The 13,581-nt window shown below is 34.9% G+C and overlaps 1 protein-coding gene across 7 annotated transcripts in view; it reads right to left on the bottom strand.

Annotated features, from left to right (window-relative positions):
* AP3B1 (adaptor related protein complex 3 subunit beta 1) overlaps positions 1–13,581 on the bottom strand; it is a 158,961-nt gene that overhangs the window by 12,282 nt on the left and 133,098 nt on the right. For 6 of the 7 annotated variants that reach the window (XM_026067742.1, XM_026067743.1, XM_026067746.1 and 3 more), the window contains 2 exons: positions 6,914–7,011; positions 1,568–1,706 (listed from right to left, as the gene is read on the bottom strand). In XM_026067742.1, coding sequence (XP_025923527.1) covers positions 1,568–1,706; positions 6,914–7,011 — 237 coding nt within the window. Of the gene's footprint in view, positions 1–1,567; positions 1,707–5,759; positions 5,797–6,913; positions 7,012–13,581 lie in introns of those variants that run through there. The other variant, XM_026067747.1, reaches the window with a different exon arrangement.

The raw sequence follows: 13,581 nt of genomic DNA, 5'->3' as shown, positions 1-13,581 counted from the left end.
GTCGGTCATAGACTCTCTTTTATGGAAAACTTCCTTTTTCAGAAGGGCAAAGAAACCAAGATCAAATGAGAAACTTGACTACAACCATGCAACCTGTGGCTGAGCTAGGAACTGAGCTTTTATTTTAGGCAGCCTTTTTGAGATTGTCACAAAACAATCCATCCCTACGCACTAAGTCTCATGTGATGTGTAGGGTAAAAATGGAGAATACCTGTATACTGCAGACACTTTAGTCTATTCTTGATTGACACTCTCACCTAGTCTTTAAACTGATGTTGAGAATGCAGGCTGTAGAGATCCCACAGGGAGGCAACAAATGAGGACTCTTTCACGGAGGAGCAGGTGTCAATAGTGACAATCATTTCAGTGCAATCGCACTAGCAGTATCATGTTTTTATGATGAAACAGAATTTTATCATTGACCGTATCAAATGCATAGGAAAATCCAGCTGGGTTAATGTTAATGCAATGCAATACAAATGCCCAGCAATGCAAAAAAGGTCAAATCCAAAGGAAGAGAAATATCAGGTTATCAGTTCTGTGTAAGCTACATGATTCTCACCATTCCAAACAGCTATCTCAGTCAGCAAAAGTTCTAAGAGAAACATAGTTCTTCACTTTCAGAAGAGATACTTTACTCTTATTTGAGTATTAAGAATTTTGGGAGCTCATTCCTACTCTGGAATAGTTGTAATAGATGCTAGGGAAGAGGTATTTCTTTACTGATTTTATGACCACATTAACAGTTTGCAACAATGTCTTGCTGTTGTTATCTGAGTCTACTCAGTTTTCCACTCATGGCATTTTTCCTGTTGGTTCCTGGCAAAAGTGAGAAGCCTTACACATTCATGGGACTAGATATTTTGAGACAACCACAATAAAAGCTGTCATTAACCAACAGTCATTTTGATTCAACTGACATTCTATACCACAGCCTTTGGGTGAAATGGATTGATCTACAAGAAACATCTGGAATTATATAGGGCCAATGACTTTCTTGGCTGACCACAATTATTTTTTCCTTACACATAAATAGAAAGGAGAAGAAAATGTTCAACTTAAAAACCTTAAAAATGTTCTACTTCATCCAACTAAAAAAATCAGGTGCTAGGTTTAACTAGTTGGATATCACAGGTCAAAAAGTCATGTGGAAAAAAACAAGCTTCCTCTCACAGATGATAAACCAGATTAGGTCCACTCACTCACTTTTGGAAACAGAAACAGAAGTCAAAAAAACACCCGGAAGCTGCTGAAAGTATTATGCTTTGAAAAGGCACTTTATCTTTTCCATTTGAAACAAAACTAGAAAAGGACAACTCTCCCTAACAGTGTACAGTAACATCTAGATACTTGATGGGCTAAATAAATTTAAATAAAGAGCTGAGTAGTACTTAGGCTCAAGTTAATGCCTAGTTAGGATTTTATGTTACAGTGTAAACTGGGCACCTTATCTGTTAAAGGTATGGATAATAAAATTTTCCCTAATACTATAGAATATAAATGAATTTTGAACTAATTGAAATTAATATTAAAGGATGGTCCCACTGAAAATGACATGTAATCTTACCTGTGTATGTTATCTTGACCAGAAGGGACTACACCCAGGTTTGCTGCCTTCACTACTCTCTCAATTATTACAAGACTAGTAGAGTTCTGTGGAGCAACAGCTATCGTAGCAGATGTCTCATTCATTCCTGTCAGCATCCCTGAAATAAAAAGTATTTCATTATGAATATTTTAAGATCTGTTTGCTTATTAAGCATAAAACAAAAGACTTCTAAACCAAAAAAGCGTTTACATTAAAAGTTAAATCATTTCTCAAGAAAACAATTTTATAAGAAATTAGTTACATTTGTTTAACATATTATTTGCCTTATTAAAATAAATAATACTAATAACTGAACAATTATATGTGTGATACTAATGCAACTGAGAAAACAAGTTTTTTTTTCCCCCGCAAAAACCATAATCTGGAAGAAGAATGTAAGCACAGAAGTGAAATATTAAGTAAGATTGATTTTGAGGAGACCAGCTTAAATAAGATCAAATACAAAGACACCTTCTAATCTTTCAATCATAAAACGACAGTAATTAATTATAATTTTGTATCCAATTGCTAAAAATAATCTTCAAATTCAGATAGTAGTCATCAGTTCAATTTAGTTCATGAAGATAAAGTCATCACATTAGAAACTGAGAAATTCAGTTAGTATCCATCTCTTTAAAATGTCATGATAAACTATTTGATTAAAATAATTTGAACACCACTACAAAATGGAACAGAAATGTCAAGACTATATCCAAACATATGACTGACAAAGAAAAAAGTTAAGAAAGAAATACCGTTCAAGGACATTGTAACAAAGAAAACACCTTTCCTTCCTATCACCATCCCTTGTTTAGGAGAATGATTTGCAGGACATTCATGTTGATTAAAACCTAAGCAACAGTAACTACAATTTAACATTGTGTGCCTATTTTCACATTATGTTCATAATCTAAGAACATAGATAAACAATGGAAGCTAGTACTTCAGGCAAAAATATCGAGCAACTGAAACCCACAATAATATTAACAAATGAAAACAACGTAAAACTCTCAAAAGGCTAGTATTTTAGGGGTATATATACAGTTCTAATCCATAGCAAAGAGCACTAAAATGCTTAATATAGCAATCAAAAAAGTAAACCGAACATTTTAATGCACTAGAATCTGCATTAGCTGCTGCCACAAAAAAGAAACATCAAAGTAAAAATAGAAAAGCTCATGAGTAAATAATGGGATATTTTTGAACACGATCTACTCTTGAAGAGAACAAAAATAAATATACAAGTTCTGTAAAAATCAGCTTTATCTTGGGAATAGTACACTCTGTTTCGAATTGTTTAACTTCACTATTAGGCAAAAGCTTTAAAACCTACATATGCAGACCAAAACTGCTTTTAAGCAGAGCACGGGGACTGACATAACACTGCTGAGAGATGTGTGTACTCATTTAGGATTTAAACCTTCTCCATTAAGCTCTATTGAAGAGCAAATGCTGAATAAATGAATGCAACTATGTTTATGTTAAAAGCCTGTTTCCCGCAGCATGTAATTAAAGGAAATGTTGTACAAAGCCAGTACTTTTGTCAAGCTCCTGTAAATGGAAAGATGGATAGCACTCAGAGAAGTGAATGCATTGCTTCATATTTAACCTTAACACTCTTGTCATTAATGGTTTGTCTAACTTGCTCTATAAAAGACAAGGTACTGCTCCATTGAAGTAAAATTAAAAAAATCAACTAAACCATGCTTTTCAGAACAGAAGATTCATTATCGTCGACTAATGTATTGGCATAAAGCAAAGTAACATCCTATCAAGTAAGGCACACATTCAATCTGCCTTTCCACCCCCCCTTTATTTTTAACTCATGCTGTTTTATTGTTATAGGCAATTTGTACCACTCAGCATGACAGTGTAAACTGAATCAAGATTAATTTACATGCAAAAGAACACTTAGGAGAGCAGCATGGTAAGCAAATGTATTGTCTCGATTGCTGAGGTGGAAAAGAACCTGGAAAGAAAAAAGCGTACTCTAATTAAGGGGCATCAAATATGATTGCTTATAGTATTCAAGGGCCAGAAAATAGTAAATGTCTGACCATTTAAAGAATTAGCATCTTGCTTGTTAGGAAGACAAGTTGGATGCATAAATCTTAATAAAATTAAGTAAACAATTTGTTTACTTAACCATTTTTTTTAATTAACATAATTAAGGTATACTCTTTTTTAAAAAAATGACAAAATTATTTAAAAACATGTCTGTAGGAAAAAACAAAGCATTATACTTACAGTAGTTTTAACTGGCTATTAAAAAAAGACCTTTATAAAAACTGATTAATCTCCAGTTATAAGAATCACATGCCACCTTTAATACTACATAAAACACTGGAACAGAAGAAAACTCTAGTCAGAGCACAGATTAGCAATTAATCTGGGTTAATTAGCTAATACAACAAAACAACTGTACATAGTTTGAGTAATAAAAGGAAAGGAAATTGGAAAAAATTATACTGGTAGATAAAAAGATACATTAGCTACCAGATTAAACAGAACTCAGTCCTACTTGCAATCAAGTCAAGCAGAGTTTTGCCACTGATCGTTAAAAACAGCAGGACGAGTAAAAATTTGGATACAAATACCCCAGTGATACACTCCTCGCTCACGCAGAACTCCTGCTAAGGGAACGGGACTTTTCCTGAGGCTGTGATGTAAAATAAGCTACGGAATACTGAGGCCTGAAGATCAGCAGAAATATTTAACCAGACAGGTAAAGATAGTTTGGCAATACCACTTTTATCCACTCTTTCCAAATTATCACCTGTAACATCGACATGAACCCAGCTGCTGCTCTCAGGAATTACCTCAGCAGAGGATTCTCCAGGTGGGAACTGAAGGTAAGGTAACAGGGGGTAGCAAGGCTAAACGCATCAGGCACAGCAGATGGATAAATACAGCTTTCCAGGTTCCAGTGCTACCGCTAGATAACCTTCGCAGCCATGAGTATTCAATAACCTCTCCGTTTCCCTCTCCTTATGCCATCAGGAAGAAAATGGAAATACACAAATGTACCAGACAGTGCAAAGCAGTGCAGGGTAATTGAGGAAAGACGTGCAGCAATGAATTGTCTTCTGCATATCAGTATAATACTGGGTATTTCACCTTTAGCATTCTTATTAGATTACACATGCAATTTAGATGTAAAAATCCTTAAAACCCATACATATTCTCATTCTCCCCAATATAATGTTGCCTTTCCAATACTGTGCTCACTCCTTCACTATTTTTACCTATTTGTTTAGATAGCAAATAAAATAAAGTATCTCCAGCTACAAGACTTGAAACATCTTATGTCCAAAAACAAAAAAGGGGGGAGAAAAAAAAAAAAAGAAAGAAAAAAGAAAAACCATGACAAATGAAAAAACAAGTTACATAAATCACATTCATTTGGAGAATACAGACAAACCAAAGTTAAACACAGAATAGAACAATACACACTAACTTCTAAATTGCCCTGCATTTTATTATTATAATTTGGAATTTTCTTTTAGCAAGATAACACAATAATTGTCTGCAAATACTAGTTGTTCCTAAATCTCTGTAATAAATACTTATGTAAAATTTAGAACTGAGACTCCTATTACCAAGAATATTCTGAAACAGCTGATATCTATAATAAAAAAGATGCAATAGAAAAGGTTTTTAAACCTGTGGTAAATTTGCCAGCATCAAGTCCTGCATCAAAGAATGAATTCAGGAAGACAGAGAGCGCAATACTGAAATGCCAAGAGACCTTCATGGATTTACAAATACTTTATATAAACAAATTTTCAAATAGCTTTATTCAGAGTAGCCTTTCTGCTCTATTAAACATAGCAAACAGCTGCCAGATTTATTCAGACAAATAATCAACAACCATAGAAGTAAAATGGCAGAAGAAAAAGGAATTTTGGCAACAACTCCACAGAGGACCCAGCTATTCTCCAAGTACACTTCTTCTGTGTGCTCGTGGTTCTATACGGCCAGTCAGGAGGAAAAAACCCTCAGTCACAGCAAAATATACAAAAACTCTATCAAAATATCATGAAGCAAGCAAATATAAAAACGTGGGGGAGGAAGCACAATAACCTTCTTTCCTTTCGTTATAACCTCAGCTACAATTTTTAGAAGGGAACAGTTTAAAATAAATGTGCCACAGCCTCATTCAATCACTCACCTTGGTTTGCTGAGCAGGTATAAAGCAGAGAGGCAGGCTTAAGCCAGCAAAGGGTAAGAACAGCAAATAAGTATCAATTGGTTAAGAAAACAAAGCACAATCCTAACTTTTCACTGCCATAATAAACTTTAACTGAAAATGATCTAGATAATATTTAAACTACTTTCTTAGTCATTCAAAAATATAAAAGCAAGAAATGTTCAAAAGCAATCATTAATAATACGTAGCATTACTCATTAGTGTTCTTGACTGCTTGATGGATATACTGAGTTTGAGCTTTACACAGCAATGAGACGGAATCCCATGRGCATATTCTCATCTCAATGTGAAGACATTTACACATGTAAATCCCCATACCTTGAGATAGATGAGTAAACACTATTGCATTTGAATGCATCCAAAATGCAATCATTTATATTTTAGAATATTCAAGAATCACATCCAAATTAAGGATAGCAGTGTGGATTGTTCCACTTAACACACGGGTAAAGCTAACTACAATTTTCTCTGGTTATTCTGCATAAAATATTCAAGTTACTAAATGCTCCTATGGGGGGTTGTGTTTGGACTATAATCAAACTTATCTTCCTTAAAGACACAACATTAGAAGAATGTCTGCTGAGGTATATGCAAGATGTCACCTTTCTAAAGCTTATTCCAGCAAGAATATTCTTTTTTAGATGCAGAAATGTTTTAAAGGAGAAAGGTTAAAATAAACTTATTAAGTAGTTGAAGAAAAAGTACACTAATAGTATTTCAGAGTAGTCTTGGAATAAAGGCTAGTAAAACACATTATATCAATGTATATTTGGTTTATTTCATGGAGCTGGGGTTCCAGCGTTCTGCCTTACTGCCAATATGAAGCACATTAATGCTTCATGACAGGAAGCCAAAACTCTTTAAGCTAAAAGATTGTTTAAGGATATGAGGTGGGCTTTCCGTTTTTAAAGGCATACTAAAAAAAAAGTCAAATACCACTGCATGACCTTTTAAAGGTATTTTTAAATCGAACCATCAGTATCAGACAATACTAACAGAGAATAACACCAAGAGCCACACTAGAAGCACTTTCTGTACACTTGGAAGTTGAAAGAAGCACAACCCTCTTCTCATCCAAATACATTTACTGAAGCTGCTGAAATAATATTTCTCACCTTGCTCCTTCTTAAAGTCCTTCTCTGACATAGTGACAGGTAAAAGCAGTTCTCCAACAGGGGGCTGAATGTTAACGTTGAAATGATCATCCCTTGTGCTGGGGAAAGAGAAGTTGCAGAGAATTGACCAAATGCTTTGAGATACATTATTATATACATATCAGCTCCAAATTTACTGTGAAATCTATAAACAGTGTAAAACCTACCTGCCTCATTTCTACCCTGTAAATCCAAAAGTCTGCTAATTTTTTACATCACTGTAGGTGTTCCATGCTTCTTCTCCAGCATAAATATGGTACCAATATAGTGTACACACTTTTGTATTTCTGAAAATGTTACTTTTACTCACATTAATGCTTATTTGTAATCTATGAAGCATCAAACTCAAACTAAATGTGTGCAAAAGATAAATTAATATGGATTTTACAATTCTTTTAAAAGAACTGTTATTTACAAATTCAGTCATCAGCAACAGATGTCTCAAGAAACAGGACTAAGCCTAGCAAATTTACAGTTCAGAAAAAAAAGGATAATTATTGTCTGAAAAACAAAATTAAAACAATAAATTCAGGAGTCAAGAAAATAATGTTTGATCACTTCAGTTTTTGCAAACTTTAACTTTTGACACATTTAAGCCCACAAACACACTCGCACACACCTCATATTGGTTGATTTAAAAGTATGCTGGAAAATCTTAGATTTTGAGGCAGCTTTCATAATGGTAGAGTTAAACAAACAAACAAACAGACAAAAAAAACCTACCAATAGTAGAATACTACTATCACATGCTATAGATTCCTCCTTAAGAAATAAATCCCATACCATCAACTTGCTCTCCCTAACCATTCCATTCACTAAGTTTCTCATTACCTGGTCTTGGAGTTCTCCTGGTCTACAGAAACTCAAGACACATTGGATTCTGCTATGTTTGACTGACTAACTACAGTTTACAGAATTAGGCTCACAATTCAGGATCAGTATATACAATCAGAGTCTTCTTACAGCTGTGAGGCATGAGGAATTCTTAGAAAAGAACACCTTTTATTTTGCAGATGTACCAAATAATCAATACATATTGATTGCTGATATGCCTCAGATATCGTACTTAAATATAATGATAAAATCATTAGAATGGGAAATAAATTTGATTAACATCCATGGTATTTAAATTAAGCTCAAACATTTGTTACTGATTTTTAATAACTGACTTTAAAATTCTGCAATAAATTGTCTGATGGAAGAAACAGCATTAGATGATTAATACAGAAGATATATTTGTTGTCTTCCTAATGATACAAGATAAACCACCTGAAAACAGGAAAGAAAGCATTTTATCTTTCTATTACTTACAATTTTCGTACTTACCACAGTTACCTAATTTCACAAGCAAATGTTTAGCAATTCATATATTCTTACTTTCAACATCTGACGTGCTATAATTGTGCTTATAGATGCAATGTCAAATACAGACATTTCAGATATAATTCAGGAGGAATGTTGTCTTTGTTGAAAATTTTCATTTCATAAACATACAGTGAAATAATTCCTTGAAACGTAGCTAGTATTCACATTACAAAGAATCATTTATGGAGTGCCACCTTTTAAAATTAGCTTAGCTTACAAATCCTCGTATGTTTTCCCCCATACTACTTTAAATACCATACATCTCTAAAGTCAGTAACATGCTACAAGGGCAGGGATTGGTTGATTGTCTGGCAGAATTAAGTGCACTGTAAAATAAGAGTCATACTTTTCTTTAATATTTTTTGCAAAACCAGTCAAGAATTCCAACAGCTTAAGAGCAGAAGGAAGGCTCTGTAATCACCTGTCTCACAACTTTTTGCTGTTTACATATACCGTTTGGACTATACTGAACTTAAAACTTTTAACGATAACTTCACACCAATGTTAGCCAAGATGTGCAAGAAATAATTCAGTATAAAACTGATTAACACTTTTGTGTGCAATGATTCACAACCTACATTGACTGGACATGCCATGTACACATAAACCTGACTTAAAACATCAATGATCAGAGTGTTTTGAAATGCCTATAGCAATCTTTTCACAATAAGAAGGAATAAAAGCATCAGAATACCTTGGGCTTTAAATAGTCCTAACTGTGCTTGAGGACCACTCGCCAGCACTGCCATAATAAGCATTCCATCCCCTAGTGATTAAAAAGCTAATAGGTATTCCTTGGAAAGCTATGACCTTTTCACAGGCTACAGGTACAACTTCTGATTGCTTGTTATTCTTCAAAAAACATCTAGCTCTTGATTTTGTTACAGCCAGCATCTGGTTTACTTTGCATTACCTTTTTTAATTTCAGTGTACTTCTGTAAGCGTATTTTTCAGGCAGAGAAAATTATCCTCCCTTTTATAATTCTCTTTGTCACACACATTACAGAACAAATATACAGATTTTGTTTATTGATCTGCATCTATTTGATTAGGTCTTTATAGTAGAGAATCATTAATATCTAATTTAACAAAGAGTAATTCTATAGTTCTGTAGATTTGTAGAATAATTTAGGTTGGAAGGGACCTCTGGAAATCACCTGGCCCAACCTCGGGCTCAGTGCAGGGCAGCTTAGGACACATTGCCCAGGGCCTTGTCCATTTAAGCCCTGAGCATCTCCAAGGATGGAGATTTCATCAAATATTTAACAGATATGCTTAACAATTGAATTGAGACATGACAGTACAATATTATATAATTCCCTTAAATGCCTAATAAAGTAAATTTCAGTCTATTTAACTTATTTATTTAAAGATTATTTATATTAATTACAATACACAAAAACCTGCAGAAATGGTTTGAAGCTTGAAATTAATGTTAAGAGTCTGGCAGACATTTGGTTCAAACTGCACTGACACATCTCTCAAGTGGTGTTGCTCCAACTTTCTTGTAGGATCAAGCTGAAGAAACTTCTCAGAAAAAAATATTTCTTCAAGCCAACAACAACAACAACAACAACACTTTAGCTTACAAAAATTCATTAAAAAAAAAAAAGACAACTGCATTTTCTGGTATTATTAGCTAGTACAATAAAGTTACATCCTTTGGGGAACATGTTTGCTCAGTGAGGAGTGTACAGGATGGAGCTCTAAAAGAATCAAATGAATAGGGATGTTTGAGAACAGTACCTTGCCCCTAGCTCACAAAATCTCTTTTATATGGAATCGTGGACTTAAGGACAAATAAAGTTAGACTTCATTACTCTTACCTTTACCTTAATGTCTGTTAAACTGTACATATTGCCTTTTCAGAAGACTTGCACCACTTTCAAAGAATCACATAAACGCATCTTTTTATGTAACCAATTAAGAAAAAATGAGAGATGATAATGCTCTCACAGAAACAAAGGGAGACTAACCATCTCTGTCATAAATGACATTGCAAGACTAACATTCAATCCTTTTGAAGAAGCATAGTTTTAACTCTCCTTCAGATGGCTACAGCAGGAGTTTACTCTAGCCTAATTTTAAACTTTAAACTAATTTTAAACTTACTCTGCCATTTTAAACTTAGGTTCATTTTCCTTATTCCCTTTCTTTTAAAGGGTTGGCTTCAAAAGTTTCCTGGCAAAGAAGTTGTCTTTTTTATAATGAAAACTAATAAACTTTAAAACTAATATAAATAATATTATCACTACAATCATCTGTAAATGAGCACCCATTTGGATCCACAATGGCAGTCTTTACTTTTGAAAGACACGTAATGAGGATTTTTTTTTTTTTTTTTTTTTTTTTTAATAAAAGGCTGGGGAATATTCTTCCTGCTATTAACATGACCTTCTTCTGTTCTATTCCTAGTAGTCCATGGTAGCTTCTTGACCCAGAACACACCTATCAAAAAACAGCTCACTATTTTTGTCTTGAATTCAGAAATCTCCACAGATGAATGGAAAGGAGAATGGAAGACAAAGAGCAACACTCTAAGTTCCTGAAAAAGATGAAAACAAGAAGTATGGGAGACTCTGCTCACACAGTCATGCTGAAGAAAGGAACAGATGGCATTCCAGTTTTACAGGAAAAAAGGCCAGGGAAATAGAAGGAACAAGAGTAGTTGCACATGTCCAGCCTTGCTTTTTCCAGGTCAGTTAGCTATCTAGATATATTTGTTTTCTGGAACTGGGCCAACTGACCACTTCAGAGTAATGAAGTAAAAAGAAGAATACCAGATTGCTTGTCTTACTATCCAACATCTGTAAACCACTTAGTGATCTGCTGACAAACCACAAGGGAAGGAAACAGTAAGAAAGAAGTGAAAATGCAAGTGACAGTGAAGTGAAGACAGTCTTGCCTCTCCTTAACATTAGCTTTTAATATATTCCATAGCACATTCCACTACATAATTTTAATCAGATGCTTTTATGCAGGCATCAGCACCTGAACGTTTGCCCCCGAAACAAATACTGACTGCTGCTGAACTGCTCCTCTTCATTTACTCCTGTTCACAGGTAGAAGTTCCGCTTAGGAAGATTTCTACATCAACACAGAATGAGATAAGAGAGAAAAATCCCTCTGCCTCGGAAAAAAAAATTCAGAGCAAAATTTTTTCAATAAGGTACAACTTGCAGACAGAAGATCTAACAACCTTTTCAAATATCATTCAGAGAATTAACTTCATTTAAGAAATTGCTAGATTATTCATGTTACACCAGCCTTTTTTGGAGTAGTCAGCAAAATTCTCTGTTTATACAGTCCAGGGCGATGAGGTGAACAGGCACCTCCTTTCTCTTCTATCAGCATAGCAGTAGTAGGTGAGTATGTACAGGGTCCCAGCTGTTCTGATAACATTAGGAGAAGGGAAATGCCACTCTAAGGTAACCAGCCTCATGCCTGTATGAACCTCTGTGTCACATGCCACTGTTTTTACCATGGTCTTGTTATTTTAAGCAAGAATGGGAGACACAAAAGTCATTCCTTCCATTCCTTTTCTCTCTTTTCCTGGGAACTCTGATCATACTCTTCACAGTTAAACCTTGAGAAAATTAGGCTTGAGGAAGATGCACATGGACATGTTCCCTACCCCCATGCTTACTTAAAGGGCTGACCAACATCCAACATAATTTTCAAAAGATTAGGGAGAGAAAAGAGGTTCTCTAATTTTATTTTATTTTATTTTATTTTATTTTATTTTATTTTATTTTATTTTCAAAGCTGCAGTTCTTTTGTGGCTTTGGGAAGAGCTAAGAGAATTGGGAAGATGGGGAAGGGAAGGGAAGAGAAGGGAAGAGGTAGGAATATTTCCTTCCCTTTCTCCAACTCTCAAAGTTATAAATGGGACTCCTCCCCTTCACCTTCAGTCACTTGCCACACACTTACAACAACCTGGAGATTTGTCTACTGGCTTTTACAAATGGAATCAGGAATCAGAAATTCTAAACCCATGACTATACAAAATAGGGTAAGCACACACATATACTGCAACCCTCTGTCTCTGTAACCTTCCTTGCCTTTCTTCTCTAAGGGTTCAGTTGTCTGAGGTGCAAGGATCTGGGGCAAACTCTGATACAGACGAGCTCCAAAACCTTTATTCACACATCTGAGGAAACTGCTAAGCTATGAGAAAGATCTGAGACTATCTGAAAAGTAGAGACATGCAAGATAATAAAGAAAACAGGAGACAGCAGAATGATTGTTATAACAATGATTGCTAGTAGCTCAAGGATTCAAAGGAAAACACACCAAACATGGAAATGTATAATATCTTACAGGGGGAAAAAAACCCCCACAGAGTCAGTGGAGTACAGCAAATCTGCAATGTCAAGGATCCATTCAAGGAGCAGAGGCGGCCAACCTTTCCTCTCCTGACTGATGCCTACTGGCTTAGCAAAGACTCAGATGTTTTACTGGGGTGGTGAACATGTTAATGCTCAACTAAGATTCAACAAGCTGTCACACTACCTGGGCATGTGTGATAGACAACAACAAATTACTTTATACTTTTAAGTTGTGTACATCCTGCTTGCAGAGTCTGAACACAGTGAACAAAAAAGGAACAGTAACAATCTGCAAACATCTTTTAAAAGACTAAAATTCTCCATTTATTCTTCTTTAATTTTCCACTTTTAAAGAACAGCATATACAGAGAGGCATTATTGTGCAGAACATCAGTATAAGCGAAGAATTAGTGTGCCTCTGCAAGTAGAGAGCACAAGAAAGACGGCAATAAGGAGATGTTCTCCCTGTGAGCACACAGGTTGAGCATCATAATACATGTTCTAAATAAACACATTAGGAACAGTTTTCAAGCTAAGGTGTTTCTCCTCTTTTTAATTAGATGTGTGATCTTGGTAAACCTTGCTTAATAAAAATAGTGTTTACAAGGGAGGCCTTTCAAAGCTCAATGCTTTGAGCCTCTCTCTATATTACAATTATCCTTTCATTCTCCTTGATTCATACAACAGCTTCAGAAAGAGATCTAAATATTTTATTACTCGTGCTTGCTTTTTTCTTGATATAGTTTGTTTTTATTGAACCACTATTGCAACAGCACATCCCCAAGCAGAAAGGTAGTGTTTGCTATGCAAAACACACAGTCTGTGATTGGCATCTAAGACCAATTGATCTACCCATTACCACTATCTCCCTACCCCCACAAGCATTACTACAAAGCTATTGATTTAAACACTGCCGATCGGTTTCCATTTTCTGAT

This window comes from Apteryx rowi, unplaced genomic scaffold (genome assembly GCF_003343035.1).
Source record: "Apteryx rowi isolate R43461 unplaced genomic scaffold, aptRow1 scaffold_262, whole genome shotgun sequence".
Classification (NCBI taxonomy): domain Eukaryota; kingdom Metazoa; phylum Chordata; class Aves; order Apterygiformes; family Apterygidae; genus Apteryx; species Apteryx rowi.
Note: the sequence above shows the minus strand (reverse complement) of the source record. Positions and strands in the feature narration are given on the sequence as shown.